This window comes from Pseudovirgaria hyperparasitica (assembly GCF_010093815.1).
Source record: "Pseudovirgaria hyperparasitica strain CBS 121739 unplaced genomic scaffold EJ05scaffold_18, whole genome shotgun sequence".
Lineage (NCBI taxonomy): Eukaryota > Fungi > Ascomycota > Dothideomycetes > Acrospermales > Acrospermaceae > Pseudovirgaria > Pseudovirgaria hyperparasitica.
The window spans coordinates 379,826-398,193 of NW_022985566.1; the positions used below are offsets into that span (position 1 = coordinate 379,826).

At 53.7% G+C, this 18,368-nt stretch overlaps 7 protein-coding genes across 7 annotated transcripts; 4 read left to right on the forward strand and 3 right to left on the reverse strand.

Annotated features, from left to right (window-relative positions):
* Window positions 1-1,357: 1,357 nt before the first annotated feature.
* On the forward strand, window positions 1,358-3,041 carry EJ05DRAFT_504556 (uncharacterized protein; the record flags this gene model as incomplete). The annotated part of the gene is made up of 2 exons (XM_033747587.1): window positions 1,358-2,754; window positions 2,804-3,041. 2 exons carry the CDS (start codon window positions 1,358-1,360, stop codon window positions 3,039-3,041), a joined length of 1,635 nt encoding a protein of 544 aa, XP_033596410.1.
* Window positions 3,042-4,637: 1,596 nt separating this feature from the next.
* Window positions 4,638-5,369, forward strand: EJ05DRAFT_444300 (carbonic anhydrase; the record flags this gene model as incomplete). The annotated part of the gene is made up of 1 exon (XM_033742120.1): window positions 4,638-5,369. The coding sequence occupies one exon, from the start codon at window positions 4,638-4,640 to the stop codon at window positions 5,367-5,369; it is 732 nt and encodes a 243-aa protein (XP_033596411.1).
* Window positions 5,370-6,207: 838 nt separating this feature from the next.
* Window positions 6,208-7,869, forward strand: EJ05DRAFT_489673 (uncharacterized protein; the record flags this gene model as incomplete). Its single annotated transcript, XM_033745806.1, has 1 exon — window positions 6,208-7,869. The coding sequence occupies one exon, from the start codon at window positions 6,208-6,210 to the stop codon at window positions 7,867-7,869; it is 1,662 nt and encodes a 553-aa protein (XP_033596412.1).
* Window positions 7,870-9,058: 1,189 nt separating this feature from the next.
* On the forward strand, window positions 9,059-9,799 carry EJ05DRAFT_444240 (3,4-dihydroxy-2-butanone 4-phosphate synthase; the record flags this gene model as incomplete). The annotated part of the gene is made up of 2 exons (XM_033742117.1): window positions 9,059-9,296; window positions 9,396-9,799. Coding segments are annotated over 2 exons (642 nt in total), but the record flags the coding sequence as incomplete, so codon positions are not given.
* On the reverse strand, window positions 9,790-10,143 carry EJ05DRAFT_479979 (uncharacterized protein). The gene has a single exon (XM_033744782.1). It carries the CDS (start codon window positions 10,015-10,017, stop codon window positions 9,808-9,810), a length of 210 nt encoding a protein of 69 aa, XP_033596414.1. The 5' UTR covers window positions 10,018-10,143; the 3' UTR covers window positions 9,790-9,807.
* On the reverse strand, window positions 10,023-12,247 carry EJ05DRAFT_161084 (natural resistance-associated macrophage protein). The gene is made up of 4 exons (XM_033739412.1): window positions 11,650-12,247; window positions 11,338-11,567; window positions 10,996-11,267; window positions 10,023-10,939 (listed from the first exon to the last, which is right to left on the reverse strand). Exons 1-4 carry the CDS (start codon window positions 12,146-12,148, stop codon window positions 10,057-10,059), a joined length of 1,884 nt encoding a protein of 627 aa, XP_033596415.1. The 5' UTR covers window positions 12,149-12,247; the 3' UTR covers window positions 10,023-10,056.
* Window positions 12,248-14,370: 2,123 nt separating this feature from the next.
* On the reverse strand, window positions 14,371-17,364 carry EJ05DRAFT_444058 (uncharacterized protein; the record flags this gene model as incomplete). Its single annotated transcript, XM_033742108.1, has 3 exons — window positions 14,371-15,713; window positions 15,765-15,942; window positions 16,003-17,364. 3 exons carry the CDS (start codon window positions 17,362-17,364, stop codon window positions 14,371-14,373), a joined length of 2,883 nt encoding a protein of 960 aa, XP_033596416.1.
* Between the last annotated feature and the right edge of the window lie 1,004 nt (window positions 17,365-18,368).

An 18,368-nucleotide genomic window follows, 5' to 3' on the forward strand; every position in this document is an offset into this window, starting at 1 on the left:
TTTCGCGACTTTGTTATGTACAGATATACAGATATTCTCCATAAAGTATGACGCCCATACTTCGGTACGTGAGAAGCGGCAAGCGTTTATATCTGGCATACACTGCAGCCTACCAGAACCTGATGATGAGGACGGGATGCAGACCCCTATCTGACGGGTACCTGCAATAGCCGCTAATGACAAGCCCACAGTGTTGATTCATTCGTTGTGATTCGTTACTCTGTCAGGCATCCTGCTTTAGCCTTCACTTGAAACTGTTTACACTTTTCCCTATTGGGACAGCCACATACCGTGCCTAGTCCGTTAATCGGAATATTCAGGGTCTTTGGATTCTCGATACCGAGGAAACGGCCCGGTTGTCTGAAAGGATTGATCCGACGCGGAGAGGGCTCGCGGCTCGCTATGGACCTAGAATCCTCCTTCTCGTGGAGCCTCACGATATGCCGTGATGTATATAAATATCCGTACGTATCTCCATCCTTCCCTGCCTCCAGCCGGCTCCATACTCCCCCATCGAAAGCCAAAGTCGTTGCTGTTGGGCTGGAGTTGGCCATGCCACCAGAGCTTTGACTGCCTGATCATATGCTTATACGACTCGTAGTCCTATTTCTGGACATAAACACAACATAGTTTTGGCATGCTTGCGTCATAACACTGGCAAACCTGATATTCTGCTCGGCCATGCCGATCTGGCAGACCTGTCCCTGCAACGCCATAATATATGGCCTTGCCGCGTAACTGTGTTGTCGTGCTTTTTCTTATTGACACCTTGATGTTCCATGCCACGGCTATTCGAGGGGCACATGTGATGATGCCACAGCCAAGCACCACGGCTCATCCACCAGTAGCATCCTGTGTACCATAATAGTAATACGCGCATCACTGGACCTTTTGCCGACCATCGCAATGGAAGCCAAACGCGTTTTGGAAAAAGGAGATTCCAGGGCAGACTGGTGACTGTCATAGCGTCTCTCCCCGCCGTGGATCCAGTCTACTCAAGTACGCCATGGCGGCACCGTGGTAACGAGGACGGTGGAGGATCATCTCGCCGTCTGTCTTTGTCCTCCACGCTCGCTGCAACACCACAAAAAACTCATTGAGTATCAATGACTTCCACTTTGTTATGGGGTTTGGACTTCTAGGGCCTAAGTCGCTGCCCTTGAGATTCTGTTTTGTTCTTCCCGCGTGGCGCACCTTGACCCTAGCCGTCTTCTTGCTGACGATTCGCTGGGAGTTTTCAGCCTCCGAATCTTCGTTAGCGTTCCTCCACCGACTGTTTTCCTATCTCCATTCCTACGCTCCCTTACTGTACAATCGGCATGTTGTGAAGAAGCTATTTCTAGGAGACATAGATACCATGGAGTCCGACTCTTATGCGCGCGCAAAGTCCGGTAGACGTCACACAATCGCTCCAATCGACCCGCCTCAACTCGCACCTTCAACATCAGGGGCTTCCAAAACAAACTCTGCCACCGCGACCGACAGAACACATCCACTACACAGCCCAGCAACCTCTGACACCGTATCACCTTCTCTACCTTCCCATTCAAATCGATCTTCGACGATATACGAACAACATGGGCCCACGACAGACCGGCAGTCGAAGCGGCTCTCACTAAATTTTCCCATCCAGCCGCCTGATTCGCGACCCAGGCCGCAATCATGGATGTCTACAGCTACACCTGTCCTGCCCTCTCCAGAAATACCCGAACCCTTGCCATCGCCGACATCTGGCAATTTTCTTACCTCCCTGGCTGCACAGGAACGACGCGTTCTCGAACTGAGAGAAGAGTTGCACAAGGCAGAGAGTCAGTTAGGATCGCTTAAGAAACAATGGGCGCTGCATGAAGTGCACCGAAAGCGAACTGAAGTCCGCACACGAACGCAGTCTTTACTACCACTCAATACATTACTATCGACTGTGCCCAGTCCAGTCGACGACTCCGATGGGCAGTCGTGGATGCAGAAAGATTTGGAAAGACGTCGGACTCTATTGAGTGCTCCGAAACAGCCGACGAGAACTGTCTTTAGTGGATCAAGACATACCCGACAACTGTCATTGTTGTCGCCAGATACCAGCTTCACACCATCCTTTCGACAGCCGTCTGACCTTCTTGACGACAAGCAAGAGACTTCAGATTCCCTCGTTCAGCCGCTCACAAGGTCTTTAACTGTCTCGGATGTGCCGAAACAGCAGAAAGTGTCGGATGACGGGTTCGATGCGGCGAACGCCCAGGGAGAAGCAATTCTGCGGCAAGGGAAGAAAATGGCCACCGACTTCAAAGACGGCCTCTGGACCTTTATTGACGATCTTCGTCAAGCCACTGTTGGCGAGGAAGCAGCCAACACTCCTCAGTCTCGAACAAAGCAGAGCACCCAAACGTCCAGGAACAATCGTCAGTCCAACAAAGGGAACATGAACGGCCCAAAGAATGGCGCTACAATCAGACCACAGAGTTGGGCACCCCAGAAGACCAGCAGTGACGCGCTGATCGACATTGGAGGGTCATTTTGGAAAGAGCACGGTCTTGACGAACCCAAAACCTCTGGGTTGAAGAAGAACAACGCGGCAAAACACATGATCAGGACACCTCAGAAGTCGGTGCACCAGGCAGTAGACGACCAGGGCGAGAGCTGGGACTCATGGGAGACTCCGAATGAGAAACACATTGGGCGGCTCAGCAGCAATGACTCGGGGTCCGAGGGCCGCAGCACACCACGGTCAGCTCGCAGCACGCCTCGGACTAGCACAAGGTTCGATCAGCTCCATGTTCTCATGAAAGAGTGTTACTGATGTCAACAGCTCAACTGGCGACGTGACCACCGTCCAAACGCCAGTCCATGGCCGTAACGACTCGATAACATGGCCGACACTAGACAAGCTGTCGCCGACAAATCTGAAGAGAACAGCTTCGCACCTCATGCGAGAGTGGGAAAAGAGCCTCACGCCGACAGCAGAGTCGCGGGACGAACCATCTACAGGCGAGGATGTCGACAGAAGTGTAGCTTGTAACACTGGTCCATCCAGGAAGGCCGATTGATTAGGTGTGCGATTGAGCGACCAGTGGATCGGCGGCCCAGAACGACGTACGAAGTAATGACGATACTCTAGCGAGCGGACTATGATGTTTGTTTGCAAGACTGGGCATTCATAGTCTCGTAGTGTCAGCAGGAACAGGACACAGACTTTATTATTCACTTCCACTGTACATATTAGACAGCAGGGGCCTGTGGCGTCTGGGTGGGCATACCGGTGTCTTTTTAGACGAGTTTCAAAACTTGCACCAAGATTTTTATAAGATCATGCAGCTTCACTTTGTCCTTCTTTATGATGGAGCTATCCACTACGACGGAAATGTGGTGCAGCGCCAGGTATAATTTTTTGGCGTGACTGGACATGCCATGCAGAGACGGCTGGCCTTAACATCTAGGCTCCGGGTTGCGATAAGCCGTCAGTACGCTCTTCGTCTTCTGCATAGATACATGGATACACAACAATGCAGAACGGATCGTTCACAGTAACAAGACGAGGCACAGCAATGTTTAATTGTTTCACGACAAGAGACACAGTGCCACCAGTCGAGTGTTGAGCGTATATACACACCTGTGGACAGAGAGAAGAAGGCCAAGACCTCAACAGGGAGCAGGTTTCGACAACTGCGCCGTGCGTAGGACATCTCCACACACAAAGCGGGACGGGCTTCCTAGAGCGGCGAACGTTGTCTGCATGGTCAGGGTTGTTCTGTGTATGTATAATTACTCTGTGCTCTAGTGACTGATACTGAAGGAATCGCCAGCTCGGTGACAATCGGCTGATGGGCGATGACTGATGACTGATGGCCGAGCGCTGCTGACCACAGAGCCGAGACTGGGACAAGAATTGGCGGTTCTTAGCAGTCAGTTCCTAGCAGTGCCGGAGCAGATATCCGTGCAATCTAGCTGCTATCGACAGTGTAGTGTCATTGGTGTTGTTGAGTGAGCTGAGGGCTGGGCAGTGTGTCAGAGAAAGGCGCGATCCGACGCGACGGCACTCTTGAGGGAATTTGTACGGGGGAGTCACTACTCATCACAGCACAAGAAGACGACAGGACGACCATGACATTAAAATAATAGTAGTAGTAACAAGAAGAAGAAGGTCCATTATAGTCAATATGAATATGTAGTACGCAGGGCACACTGGGCGGGGTTTCGGTTTCAGTCCCGCAACGCAAACCTCCCCCAAGAGTCCTAAGACCCGCGCACGCGGAATCCACATTATTACTACTACGACGACCATACACATACATATATAGATACATGATCCCCTACTGCGGCCGGCGGCCCCATCTGTCCACTCTTATCAGACAATCCAAAGAGCAAAAACGTCAGAGACGCGAACAAGAAGAGTCAAGCGGCGTTCTTAAGACGGCCAGTCTGCACGTCCCGAAGCCACCACCACCTACAGAGCTAGCACCACCTTTTGTTATTTTCACCGACACCACATCTGCCTGCACCACTGACAACATGTCTTTTACCGGTGAGATTTCTCCTTTTCTCTTTTGCTCTCTCTCCACCCTAAATTGCTTCACTTTGTCCCGGTAGCGAGTCTGCGCCGTAGAGTCGCTGCTGTGGCCGTCATGGCCCTTCTACCCCGTCGAATGTCATCACTTGCGCTCGGCCTCGGGAGCCGCACTGCTCCTCTGCGCTGCTCCGTCATCTCACCTCGATCCCTGCGTTTCCCCATATCATCGCAAAGACAATGGCAATGGCACCAAACAGCTAATTGCTCCTCCAACTCCTCAGACTCAATCGAACGAGCCATCAATGGCAACAGGTCGTTTGCCCAACGCTTCAAAAATGAAAAGCCAGATCTCTTGAAGGAGCTCATCGCCGGCCAGCACCCTGAAATGCTCTGGATCGGATGCGCTGACTCGCGAGTCCCCGAGACCACCATCTGCGGCAGCGAACCTGGCGATATCTTCGTGCACCGCAACATTGCCAACTGCCTTCATGAGAATGACGTCAACTCCGCCAGCGTCATCGAGTATTCCGTCGCCTTTCTCAAGGTCAAGAAGATTATGCTCTGCGGACACACAAAGTGCGGTGGAGCTGTTGCTAGCCTTGGCGACGACGACTTGGGCGACACACTCAACACCTGGCTCACGCCCATCCGCGAGATACGCAGGAAGCACCAGGCTGAGCTTGACAAGATTGAGAACCCCGACGACCGGGCGGTGCGTCTAGCTGAGCTCAATGTTCACAGGGGAATTGAGGTTCTGCTTGCCAACCCGACCGTTCAAACAGCCATGAAAGAGCGAGGACTCACCGTGCATGGCGCCATCTACGACATTGCAGAGGCTGAGCTTCGTGTGCTCGACACCCCGCAGTGAGCAAAACTACCACAATGTGCAACGTTTAGCGTTTTGTTTGTTTTGGAGTGGGAGCGGAGTGGAGTTGAGTCAAGCATGGAGCGGAGCAGCATAGAGGAGCAGCACACGAGCCCTGGCGTTGTATTAGATGATGAGCAGCAGCAGCAGCAGCAGCAGCATTGACCCTAGAGTATCGCTATTGAATTAATATCGATGCAATTCTCCGACATGACAAAATAACCTCCGGTCCTCTTCCGCCTGTCCGTGAGGTGCTTGCGAGACATTGGGCCAATCTATGAGAGCATTCGATCGACGATGTCCGCACAGAGTCTACCATGCGGCATTGACGTTTCATGGCGTGACGATTAAATTTCATTTTAACGCACTTGGATACAAAAGTTTATTCGTCCCTGCGACTAGAGACGAGACCAGACAAGACTATCCGTTCATGGTCTTTTGCACGTGCTCCTCTTGCTTAGTGGAAGCTTGGTACCCAATAACCGTAGAGGTAATTCGACTTTTCATCACTGATTGCGCGATCCACCGCACCGACGTAATCCTCACGCTTGGGGAGACGAAAATAATACTGTAATGCCTCATCTGAGACTGACACGCAACGACAGATATCTTGTTGGTGCGAGTATATGGCCACCGCTCCTGCCCAAACACATGATATATCCATAAACAACAGAAGACACAACCATTGACACACAAATGCACATCCTGGACTGACACAGACCTTTTCCTCGAACACAGACACTCGCACCGTCACACGAATTGCATCATGCTAAGCAAGATCGTGCTCAACACTGGCAACAAAACACCATCCCTCTTCACCGCCCGGTAACACCTCCAGAACATGGAGATAGGCCGTCGAGAACAGAGAAACCGTCTACTTACCGCATCGCTCCGTCTTGCCCTCACAAACATGCTGTCTACTGGGCTGACTCGACCACACGTGAAGAGTGTGTTTGCGATTGATCCTTCGATGATGCCTAGGCAACGCGACCAGGCGACAGATACCCATGGGTGGATTTCTTCTCTCCGTCGATATCTGACGCCAACGAGTATGAGCCAACCCAAGCGTCTGGTCTCGGGCCCGACGGCCTCCGCGGTTGTTGACTCCCAGGAAGATCAAGCTGCTTCTATGCCTGAGGATGCAAGCATGGAGCGTGTAACTGAGGACCTGCCACGTGAAATCAGCGTCCCGACAGCCTGTGCTTCGACTATCCGGCCGCGGAAGACGCGAATGCCGCGCGTGGATTCTGGCACTGATTCAGGTAACATACTACAACCACGCTCCTCCAAAGACGAGAGTGAGCTCCCGTCGCAATCGCTTGAGGCAAGAGGAACGCTCTCGGATAGCACCACGCTCGTATCTCTCGACCTATCACCAGCGATAGCGCAAGTCATACAACCACTATACTCGACATTTACGTCGCCTACAACAGACTCGTCTTCCTTTCCTTCGGTTGCCTCGCCTTGCATTCGCATAGATTCGAACTTGTTGGAAGGCGTGGTATTGAATGGCTCAAACTCACCGCAGATACTACAAAGTCCACAGGAATTGGCGGCAGATACCAATGGCACGGTCTTGAGACGCACAAGACGCACCAGGGCGTCAGAGCACCACCGAAGCAGTTCAGGGTCTCAGTCTCCTGCTCAACAAGTACCATCACTCCCAAGATCGGCATCGACAGACTTTCGTAGAGAAGGTGTCGACAATCTCAAGACATGGCTGCACCGACTTGCTGTGAATGGCGCCTTGGAATCTTCGCCATCCGTCAATCATACGGCAGCTCACACATTGCGTCGCATATCCACACGCTCCACCGCCCCAACCGCAGGCTCCTCGAGTCACGGCTCCATCTCCTCGCCCGCCACGCCCTCACAATACCTGCGCGAAACCTACCCACGCACACGTCTTACACCCGGCCGTATAATATACAAAGCACCCGCGACGCCTAGCGTCGACGAGCAGGCTCGTCCCAAGCCGGGCGAGTTTCGTAGGAAGCCACGTCTACAGAGATGTGATTCGTTCGACTCGTTACTGACAGGGACTCCAGATGCTTACACATATGCCCTGCGCTCGCGCACGAGTCGGCGTCTGCGCGAGCTATTCGCGAAGGACGACGCGAATAGTCAAGAGGGGGACTACGAATCGACACCAGAGCAGAGGAGGGTGTCGGAAAGCACAGTTGACGCAGAGGGCGACGACGTGAGCGGGCGGTTCATGGCCGCGATGGCGACGCTGAGAAGCATGTATGGACAGGCGGATATGGCGAATAAGTCTCGGATTACAGACGACGTAGAGCGTATGTTGAAAGCGCTTGGGCCGAATAAGGCGAAGGCCGCTTCGGGCTCGGGCTCACGTTCACGTACCCAGTCAAACGGCCAGTCGGTGTCGAGGGGACGCTCGCCCCGACTGAAGAAGCAGAGCAGCGAGGTTAGCATTATCAAGGGGAAGCATGGCGACGAGAACTATTTCGGACAGGCGGTGCTTAGTCCTGCATTCATCTGAGGCGGCGTTGAACGCGGGCAGGCGGATACCCCAGCATTCTTTACAGAGGTGTAGTAATGGCGTTGTTTTCATTTGTTACTGATATCAAGATGCATTGTATAGACTGCTTCGGTGTGTTTGATAGAGCGATGAACACATGTCCGTGTACGGATAGATACCCGGGTATTGATAGAGGGTAGTAATGGTGTTTTTCATTTGTATTATCATCAAGATTTGTTGTATAGACTGCTTCCAAGTGCTTGATAGATACATGAATAAACAAAGAACCATGTACATGGTAATGATTAGAGACTGAGACTATGATCCATCCTTTCACGTGCAAGACACGTGGAGGCGGGGGAGCCCAGAACCGTCCGCCCGACACCTGCACGCACGATCCGGGTTTTTCGGTTCGCGCCGGGATCGGCACCGCTACATCAGCCACCTCGGATCATCACCCATCTCCTCCATGTCATGCCACTCGATCTTTCAATGCCATAAGTACGACTACCTACAGGACTCCCACAGGCAACATAATGCACAATACCCTCGTCAACCTCTCCACCACCGACCTCCTGCCTCCATAAGCAAGCATTGATCTCATTGATGTGCTGCGCTCGCCTAGGTGTACTGTGATCGAGCACTCCCCCCGAAACCCGCATTACTCAGCGTTGACCGAGCCGAGCTACTGTGGCTGGCATAGGTCGCCGACGGTCCGTTCGGCTGGAAGTTCTGCTTATAAAGGGCTGCTGAGAAATAGGCTGTGAATTGCGGATAAGACGAAGCGGCATACATACACATATACATACATATACGCGCACGAGGAAGAACAGGGTTGAAGACGACCACGACGGTGGGGTGTAAGAGGCTTGGGATACACGTATAGCGTACGGCATACGGCATACGGCATTCGACAGCATTCGCGAGAGACGAGGGACGAGTAGACGAGACAAGACGAGGGACGTGTATACATATACACACATCTACATACCACACCACAAAGCACATCCCTCCACCCAGCAACGATGCCGCAACAAGACCCCCCAACACAGCCAAACGGCACTCACCCACCCACCACAACCACAACCACCTCCCCCCCAAAATTCGACTCCATCCCCGACGCAATCGCCGCATTCGGTACCCCTCTCCCCCTCCCTCCCTTCCCCCCTTCAAACCACCACCCCAAACTAACACCCCCAACCCAGCCGCAGGATCCTTCATAATCGTCCTCGACGCCCCCTCGCGCGAAAACGAAGGCGACCTCATCATCGCCGCCGCCCACCTCACAACCCGCAAAGCCGCCTTCCTCATCGCCCACACATCAGGCTATCTCTGCGCGCCCATGCCCACTTCGCGTGCTGACGCGTTGGACCTCCCGCTTATGGTCCCGGCGGAGGAGTCGCAGGATGTGCATCGCACGGCGTATACGGTTAGTGTTGATGCTGTTGGTGCCGGGGTCGGTGGTGGGGATGGTGCTGCGGAGGACGGAGAAGGCAGAGGGAAAGGGAAAGGGGAAGCCAACAAGGAGAGTAACAACGAGGAATCAGGCATAGTAACAACAGGCATATCCGCCCACGACCGCGCCCTCACTTCCCGCACCCTTGCCCACCCCCTCGCTAAACCATCCCACCTCCGCCGCCCAGGCCACATCATCCCGCTGCGCGCCCGCGACGGCGGCGTTCGCACTCGCCGCGGCCACACCGAGGCAACGGTTGAGTTCTGTCGTCTGGCCGGTATTGAGCCCGCTGTCGGGGTTATCGGGGAGTTGGTTACGGACGGAGGGGTGGTGGAGGGGGTGGCGGAGAGGGAAGGCGGTGGGATGATGAGAAGGGATGAGTGTTTGGCGTTTGGAAGGAGGTTTGGGATTCGGGTGGTTACGATTGGGGATCTTGTGGAGTGGGTGGAGGCGAGGGAGGGGGTGCTTGGGGATGGGGAGGGGGGGGATTACTGAGGATGGTATTAGGGATTTTGGGAGGGCATGGTGGGTTGGAGGTTTAAGTTTAAGTTAAAAGGAAGGAAAAGGAAAAGAAATGGAAAGCAAAGTAAAGCAATAAAAGCATTCATCACTGCGTTACCAGCCAGCCTAGCTACGCCCACTCCCATCTTCTCTCGACGCAACTCCTGCTCCCCTTTTTCGTAATTCATTCCCCAGTCCTTCCACAAGTCCATCCACAAGTCCACCCATCCACCAACCCACCACTCATCAACCTACGCAACGCCCAACCCCGCAAGCACCAAAAGCGCAACATTCATAACCACAACCACACCCCAAATCACCAACGCACACCCCGCCGTAACCCACCCATTCCGCATCTGCACCACCTCTCCATCCCCCTCTCCCTCTCCAACCCCATCCACACCCTCACCACCACCACCACCCCGAACCCCAACCCGCATAACCCCCGCACAACACGTAAACCAAATCAACGGCGCACTAACCACCGGCAGTATAACCGAAAGCGCCACCTGCGACGCCTCCAACGCCCTCGACAACCCGTCCCTGCCCACCGCCCCAGCAATAACAATACTCGGCACAATGCTAATCGAGCGCGTAATCAGGCGGCGGAGCCAGGGCTTGACATGCCAGTTCAACTGGCCCTCGCTGACCATCTGCCCGGCGATAGTGCAGACGATGCCGGCGGAGGTGCCGCTGAGGAGGAGGGCGAGCATGAAGATAGTGCCTGCGGCGGGGGCGAGGGAGGAGGAGAGGAGGGCGTGGATGGCGAAGAGGTCTGCGGATTCGGCGTCGGAGGGGGAGGAGGGATTGGAGGAGGGGTTGTAGAGGGAGGAGCCGGCGACGATGAGGATGGCGGAGTTGACGAAGAGGGCGAAGGTGAAGAGGGAGATTGCGAGTTCGGCGATGGAGTATTTCATGCAGGATTGGATTGCGGAGAGGGAGGGGCGGTATTTTTCGGGGGGGAGGGTGGAGGAGGTTGTGGAGGCGGTGTCGTCGTCGTGGAGGGTTGTGTTTGGGGGGATGAGTCCGGCGGCTAGGTCGAATTCGCGGAGGCGTGGCTGGACGATGCCGGAGCCGAGATAGAGTGAGTGTGGCATCACCGTTGCGCCGAGGATGCCGCAGGATTGGTAGAGGCTGCTGCATTGTGGTTAGAACTGTTGCTGCTGCAAAAGAAGTTCGAGACGACGTACCCCTTGGACTGCACAATCGCGGACGAGGGCAGGTATCCGCGAAACACGTCGCCGACAGACGTGTTCTTGATGTAGGACAGCTGGATGATGAAGCAGACGACGACGCCCAGCACGAGCAGCGCCACGAAGCCCTCAAAGTAGCGCAGGCCGCGCATGGAGCCGGACGGGCGGTAGAAGAAGAGGATGATCATGACGTCGATGATGGAGATTGCACAGCCGGCCACGAGCGGCACCTTGATGAGCACGTTGAGCGCGATGGCGAAGCCGATGACCTGGTTCAGGGGGAAATCAGCATACTTGCTTGCTTTGGATTGGGGGGCTTGGGGAAAGGAGCATGCATACCTCCGCGATGTCGGTGGCGATGATGGCAGACTCGGCGAAGAAGTAGAGCACGTAGTTGAGCCATCGGGGCAGATGAGCCTTGCAGTTTTCAGCGAGATTCATGCCCGTGACGGTGCCCAGCTTGATGCACAGCGACTGCAGGAAGATGGCGAAGATGTTGGACATCAGGATGATGAACAGCAGTCTGTAGCGATACGTTGCACCCGCAGCCACGTCCGTCGCATAGTTGCCTACAACAACAACATATATCAGCATTCAGAACATTTTCACTCCTGGCCGGCAGTCCACACGACTCGACTCGACTCGACATACCAGGATCAATATACGCCACAGCAACCATAAACCCCGGCCCCACAAAGTTCGCATACTTTGCCAGAACCGCCTTTGCACGCGTGAATGCATTTCCAGCTCCACGCTTGAGCAAGAAGCCCCGACTGGCGGCCATACTCGCTCGACGTCTGCGCGCCGCCTCTCTTCCTCCTCCTACACTCGAGGCGCTCGCCACCCGCTGGATGTCGACGACGCTACTGACATCCTTCCCCCCCTCTCCCCCGACGGCCCGACCAACGGACCGCCGCATGCTGAGTCCCGCACTCGGTCCTGCGCTGCCTTGTTCGATTATGTGACTTGTATCTCGGTTGTCGGACGACGGCCCGGCGTTGGCGTTGGCGTCGTCGTCGTCGCGGCGGAGAGTGCGCTGGTTGGCGCGGCCGTTGAAGTCTTCCCGGGTGGTGAGGTCGGCGGCGAAGGCAGACGGGTTCTGGTTCCAGCCCTCGTGCGGGTCTGGGTCTACGCGCGAGGGGCAATTCATGGTGGTGGTGGTGGTGGTGGTGGTGTTTCGGTCGTCAGTTAGACTTTGGCGGAGGCGGTGTGTGGAGGAGGACGTCTGCGCAGTCGAGATGTGTGAATGGTAGGTAGGTAGGTAGGTAAACGAAGCAGGATATCAGGACGTATAGGTAGTGCGCGTGAGAGAATTGAAAAATATTATAGATTCGTGGTAGCGGGCACAATTAGTAGTAGTCGTAGTCGTAGCAGTAGTAGTAGTGTGCGGCCGAGGTCTGCGGCGGAGGGGGACAAGATTCACACCTCAGCAGCCAGCAAGCAAGCAGCTCGCGAGATATCGGAATGCCAGTATTAGTACCTGTACCGGGCAGAGAGCACACTGCAGTAGTAAGTCAGCGCTAGACTCTTCAAATTCACTCCATCACCGACATCTCGACCACTTACAGATCATCAGTCGAAGGTACCTTGTTGGCCTCTAATTATCAGACGTGACTGTGACTGTGATGGACGGGCGGTGGGGATGAAGTACATACAGTACTCAGCTTGATCCAATCCATCCATTCCCCAGAGTTCCAGACACCACCGCCCAAGAGCCACAGCCAGTCGGACATCTAGACATGCATGCATACATACATTACACTCCACTCACTCCACCACTCCTCTTTTCTCCCGAATTGTCCTCGTCGACGTCAGACCCCATATTTCTTTCTCGTTGCCTGCGGAGCAGAGCAGAGCCGGGCAGACTAGTTAGTAGTAGTAGTAGTCGTATTCAAGGGACTACATGACCCGCACAGAAACCCTACACAAAACACACAAACACATATATATCTATACAGCAGATAAGCGGTGAGACGTCAATACATAAGATGACGTTAGTTGAGGTCGTGCAAAACCGTTTAGGATCGAATGCTTGGTCTCAGCCTCCTCCTCCCCCCCTCTATCTCTATCTCTCCATCCATCCACCTCTATCCATCGATACGCTACACTATACCACGCTACCAATCGGGGAAATCGGGATATATGTATGTGTATATATGTACATTGCATGACATGACATAGCATCGCATAACACCGCATGGCATGGCACTGCATACAGAGAGCATGGGCATACTTCCGGCCGGGTCGATGATAGGAGAATTACTTACTTGCTTGCTTACCCGACTACTGACTCACTACTGACCTCACTACTGACACTACCAACTACTGCCTCCAGCAATACACTACAAGGGCATTCAATCTCACAGATCACATTTCTAGCACCCGTAATACTGCGTGCGCTCTACTAGCCAGCTTCAACAGCAGTAGCTAAAACGCTAGAAGTCGTACCACGTGTGATATATATCCAGCAAGTGAGTGTGAAGCACACAGGCTCTCCGAGCATGAAACAAAGCTCCGAGTCAAGCTTTCCAGACCAGACCAGACCAGACTAGACAAGTCCAGGCTAGTCCAGACAAAGCCTACCGTCAACATACAAGAACAACAACAACAACATGTATTTCTCACATCATCTCTCTGTAGAAAGTACGTACTGATTGATTGATTGTTTGTTTGTTGATCGTCCGAACAAAATGCTCCTTTGCTACGCCGAATAAAATAAAATAAAAACAACAACCACCGGGCGCGGGCAGGCGGACGACCCATCAAGACTGTGTCGCCCCCCCTCGAAACAACCCATGGTCCCCAAGACATGCTTTACTCCTTGCTACGCCAATGTGTATATGATTGTTCAGCGAGGAGGGGGAGGGGGTATTTCGTCAACCTCATAACAGCCCGCTATAAGCTACTGCTCGTCCTCTCTCTCTCTCTGTGTCTCACTCTCTCTGTCTCTCTCGCTCTCTGTTTGCCGAGCGCTATATAGCACCGACAAGACTTCATCTAGAAGTGTTACGTGCGTGCAGTGGGAGGAAATTTACGCTACATTGATATACTCAATATGAAAACATCGTAGCTGATATCGCCGTCACAATGATTCTTTTCTTCTTCTTAGGTATCCGAGCATGCTTTTTTTGTTTTCATTCGACAAAGTTGGTGTGGTGCCGTAGATGATAAAATATATATCGAACTGTCGTGGAAACGGCGCGAGCGAGGCTGTCGGCATCTAGCGGTCCCTGCCGTCGTGGTGCCGTGGTGCCGTGATGTGGTCACCCGGGCGGTGGGCCTGAATAGCAAGGCAAGGCCTTGCCAGGCTTTTACACGTGAGCAAGATCGCCATCGGTCAAAAGGGACATTGTCATGCGCTCCGTAAGGTCATTATTGGCAGAAAAGGTCAATCTCGGGTGACTGCCCTGCCATTATTTGTGCCTGCTGATGCTGCTCCCGCCACGTCTCAAATGCTGTCTGTACGTCCTCGTCACAGTGTATGCTGACGTAATCGCCATCGTCCAGGAACTTGAGCGTGACGTCGCCAGACGTAAGAGATAGTTTGGTAGATCTCTGGAGCTTCGCATCGATACGGTCTTTTAGTGATTGGAAAGTGATGTTGGTAAATGCAACCAGTGTCAGGCTCGTGCCACCGGGACAGTGAACCTTGACCTTGAGAGAGATGGGGGCGTCATCCAAGGGCTGAGGCGTCGGTGTCGGCATCGGTGGTGGTGGAGTTGATCCGTGAGAGAAGCCCGTCGTCCCCGGCCCCATACCTGGTCCTCGTCCAAAGGGCATCCCAGGACCAGCGCGCGCTGTTGTCATACCAGGCGATTGTGTCCTGGCAGGATTCGAAGGATGACTGGTAGGCTGGTTCGGTGAATTGCTTTGGCTCCGGTTGATCATGAGTTGACGTTGATAGTGCTCGTGTGTGGGAAACGGTGGTACCGGTGGTGCTTGCTCAATGGGGCGTCGAGCAGCATTCTGGATGTCGGGGCTACTAGCTGATCGGAACCTCGCCTGCTGTGATTGTGTGACTGGCAGTGAAGGTCTATTCTGCATGTTACTGCGTGCTTCTCGAGCCATGCCACCCGGCGCTGGGGCAGTGTATCGATTGTGCTCTGTATAGTAACCACCTCCAGGTGTCCCCTGACGAGGAAACGGGAACATTCCTGCAGAGGACGAACTGGTGCGTGATGACGCAGGCGTCTCTGCGACTGGTGAAAAGTACGAGTCCTGTGCCACTGCTGCGGCGGCTGCTGATGCTGCCGCATTCTGGAGTTGTTGCGTCCGCAGTGTCAGAGACGGCTGCTGAGTGGGGATCGGATTCGGGAACCTCGCTGGGGGAAGTCGGGGGTCCGCAGATCCCATAGGAGGTCCACTTTCGCCAGTCGTAGATCGAGAACGAAGACTGGTGCTGGACCCGTTGCGACTCATCGAGTATTCTGACTGTGGGAAAGAGCTTTCTGGTTCTTCGTCTTCGTCGTCATCATCATCGTCGTTCTGTTGGTAGGGGTTTTCCATCTGATGATCTCTCATGTATGTGAATTCTGTCGCTGATATCGCTGCTGGCACTGCCCGAGGATTGCTATTCCGCGCATAATCACGCCAGAGCCTTCTCTGTTTGTCGACCTGGGCTGCCCATTTCTTCATCTGCTCCTCGGTCGAGAATCTGACAACAAAGTTTTCAATGCCAGGATCGCCTTTCCAAAAAATCTGACAAGTGTACGAGCCTGAGAAAATTGTTAATCGATTGAGTCGACTTGTAAAACGTTAGGACTTACCTGGCTTCCCAATCGATATCGTCTCCGTTACGTTTTGCATGAAAATGCGGCCCTTCAACTGAAGCTTCCCTTTCCCTTTCCGGTCTATCGTGCTGCGGTTGTTCATGATATTCTTTTGCTGCTTCGGCTTTATCTCCTTACAGCAGAGCAGGATTAGTTCGAAAAGATAGACTCGATACTGCGCGAGGGTCAGGTCCACGTTGAGCGAAGAATATGGTTTCCTGCGGCTACTACTTACCTCTCGTTCGCCGTCTTTCGAATTGATACTGTCTCCTTTCAATACAGTGTGAGTGCCATGGAGCAAGAGCTCGCCAAAGACTTCGATCTTGTGGCCTTTCCAGTCCTCGACCAGTCTCTTCAGCTCTTCCACGGCTTCCTTGCGCTCCTCGTAGTCTATGGCCTCGTTGGTGGCCTGCAGTACAGTCTCGGCAGCTTCGATACCATTAGTGATTTCTGCTTTCCTTGCGTCGTCCATATCGCCCTTGTTACGGAGTTCTCGGAGGAGCAGAGGGTACTTTGACAGTCTCTGGAATGGCTTGAGCAGAAAAGCTGTTAGATTTGTGGGGGATTCGGCAATCTGTCGCAGCTCTGGTGGACCTCCAGCCTCTCGCAGTTTGTCATATTCCTTCATCGCGACTTCTTCGCATCTTTTCTGGTTGGCGATATAAGGCTCATACACTCGAAATGCGTCCTTGTACAGTACGAACAATCTGCCCCAGTTCTGATCGGCTGGAGGCATGGCATTGGTCTGCTCCACACGGATCAGAAATCGGCGCTGAAAATCAAGAAGTGCATTCAGGTTTAAGAATATGTCGTGAATAGCATCGCCGGTAATCACACCACGTTCTTCGACCAGTGTTCTGAAAGCCTGAAGTAGTTCCAGATGTTGCACATACGTGCGCTCAGTCTTGACCAGCTCGTCAATAATGTGCTCTCTCTGTGTGCGCTTCGCCGTCAACGGCGCATTTCCATCGTCTCCTATCGCTTCAGGTGGCAATATTATACCCTTTTGCTCAAGGACGTCCAAGACCTTGTTGACAACTCTTACAACCTTGACGAAGCCTGTGGTATCGTCACCATATAGATCTGCGATTATGAACCGGTCTTCCAAGCCAAACTTTAACTCTGTGATACAGGCAGTCACGAATTTGGAGGTCGCGGCGTGTGGTCTTCTCGCCGGGTTTGGGACTTTGACAGGATCTATCTCGAGGCGCACAGCGGGGTTCATGGCGTTGTATATTTCCATCAGCGGATAGCCCTTTCTGTACGTCCTCCATAACAGCGTCGCAGGGTCAGTGTCATCGTCAGCGCTGCTTTCTTCGGCCAAGAGGATCTCCTCGATCCCAGGAACAGTTGCGAGCCGCTGCCTCTGGGTCAGACACATCTGGAAGAGCGATAGCTCCTTGTCCCCCCTTTTGTTGAGAACATTATTGGCAGCCTCGACAGGACCGCCATTGTTCACCAAGGTGGCAGATGAGGAGGCGGGGGAGACGAGAGTGGTGGCAGAAGCGGCGGTGTCTCTAGAGCGAGTGGTCGAGGTGGACTGGATGGAGGAGTGCGAGTTGAAGGAGGTTTGGCTAACGTGAGACTGATTCTGCATGATGGACGGAGGAGCGCTGCCAGCAGAATTCAGGCGCGAATGAACAGATGGAGGAGCGGTGTGTGTTCGAGACAAAGGCCCATATGTCGCCACCTCCATGCCCAGCATAGGAGTACTCAGCATAGCAGGAGGGAGATTGACAAGGCCAGCGCTCGCAGACCTGCGCGTGACGAGCAAATATGCTCTCACGAACTCTTATCGGCGTCGCAGGCCAGGTCGTAGGGGAGATGAGCCTCGGAGATGGATTGAGAGGTGACCCTGGAGAGCTAAAAGAGGGGTGAGGACTGAAGGGGTCGATGGAGCCAGGGTGGCAGGCAAGACGCGGCGACTTTGGGGGAGATGTCCGGCGGACAATGGTACGCAACGCAGTGGAGGAGCGGTATAGAAGTGTAGAAGAGTAGTGGAAGGGGGAGAGAGAGTGTGTGTGTATCAGTAAGATGATGGAATAGGGTAAGGTAGGGCAGAGAGAGAGAGGTGTGTGATATGTAATGTACTGTACTGTAGTCTGTAGGTCGAAACGGGGCTGCAGGAAGGGAGACGAGCCGGGTCAGTCGCTTCTTCTTGGGCTGTGGGTGCAGCAAGTGGAGAGGCGGCGGTTTTGGCTGCGGGCGGCGGGCTGTGGGCTGTGGGCTGCTAATACTGTAGGCTGTCTACTAGCTACTGGCTGCTGGCTAAAAGCTGGCTAATTAATCCCTAATTAATGAATCACTGTTAGAGGAGGGCCCTGGCTGAACAGAGTGTTGGGGGGCAGACAGACGACAGACTTGTCTCTAATTGGGTGTTTCACCCCAGTCGACAGCACGACGGTGATTGGCTGGTCTCCGAACCTAGAACTGCTTTAGATGCTTTAGAAACAGCGGAGACTGTGTGCTGTAACTTGTAACTTGTGGGATTCGCGCCAGAAAGTTATATATGATTGCCGCCGACGCCGCATTCAGGGTTGTGGTGCCTGATGGCCTTGATGCCTTGGTGTCTTGATGTCTTGGTGCCTCGCTACCTGATGG

What these genes read in the sequence shown, in the direction of transcription:
- EJ05DRAFT_479979 (XM_033744782.1), bottom strand. Translation starts at nt 10,017, where the DNA reads ATGGACTTGTGGAAGGACTGGGGAATGAATTACGAAAAAGGGGAGCAG.
- EJ05DRAFT_161084 (XM_033739412.1), bottom strand. Translation starts at nt 12,148, where the DNA reads ATGAATTGCCCCTCGCGCGTAGACCCAGACCCGCACGAGGGCTGGAAC. An exon ending in TCGCCACCGACATCGCGGAG is followed by an intron (nt 11,268 to 11,337) that starts GTATGCATGCTC and finishes CCCCTGAACCAG; the next exon opens with GTCATCGGCTTCGCCATCGC. An exon ending in GCGATTGTGCAGTCCAAGGG is followed by an intron (nt 10,940 to 10,995) that starts GTACGTCGTCTC and finishes ACAATGCAGCAG; the next exon opens with CCTCTACCAATCCTGCGGCA.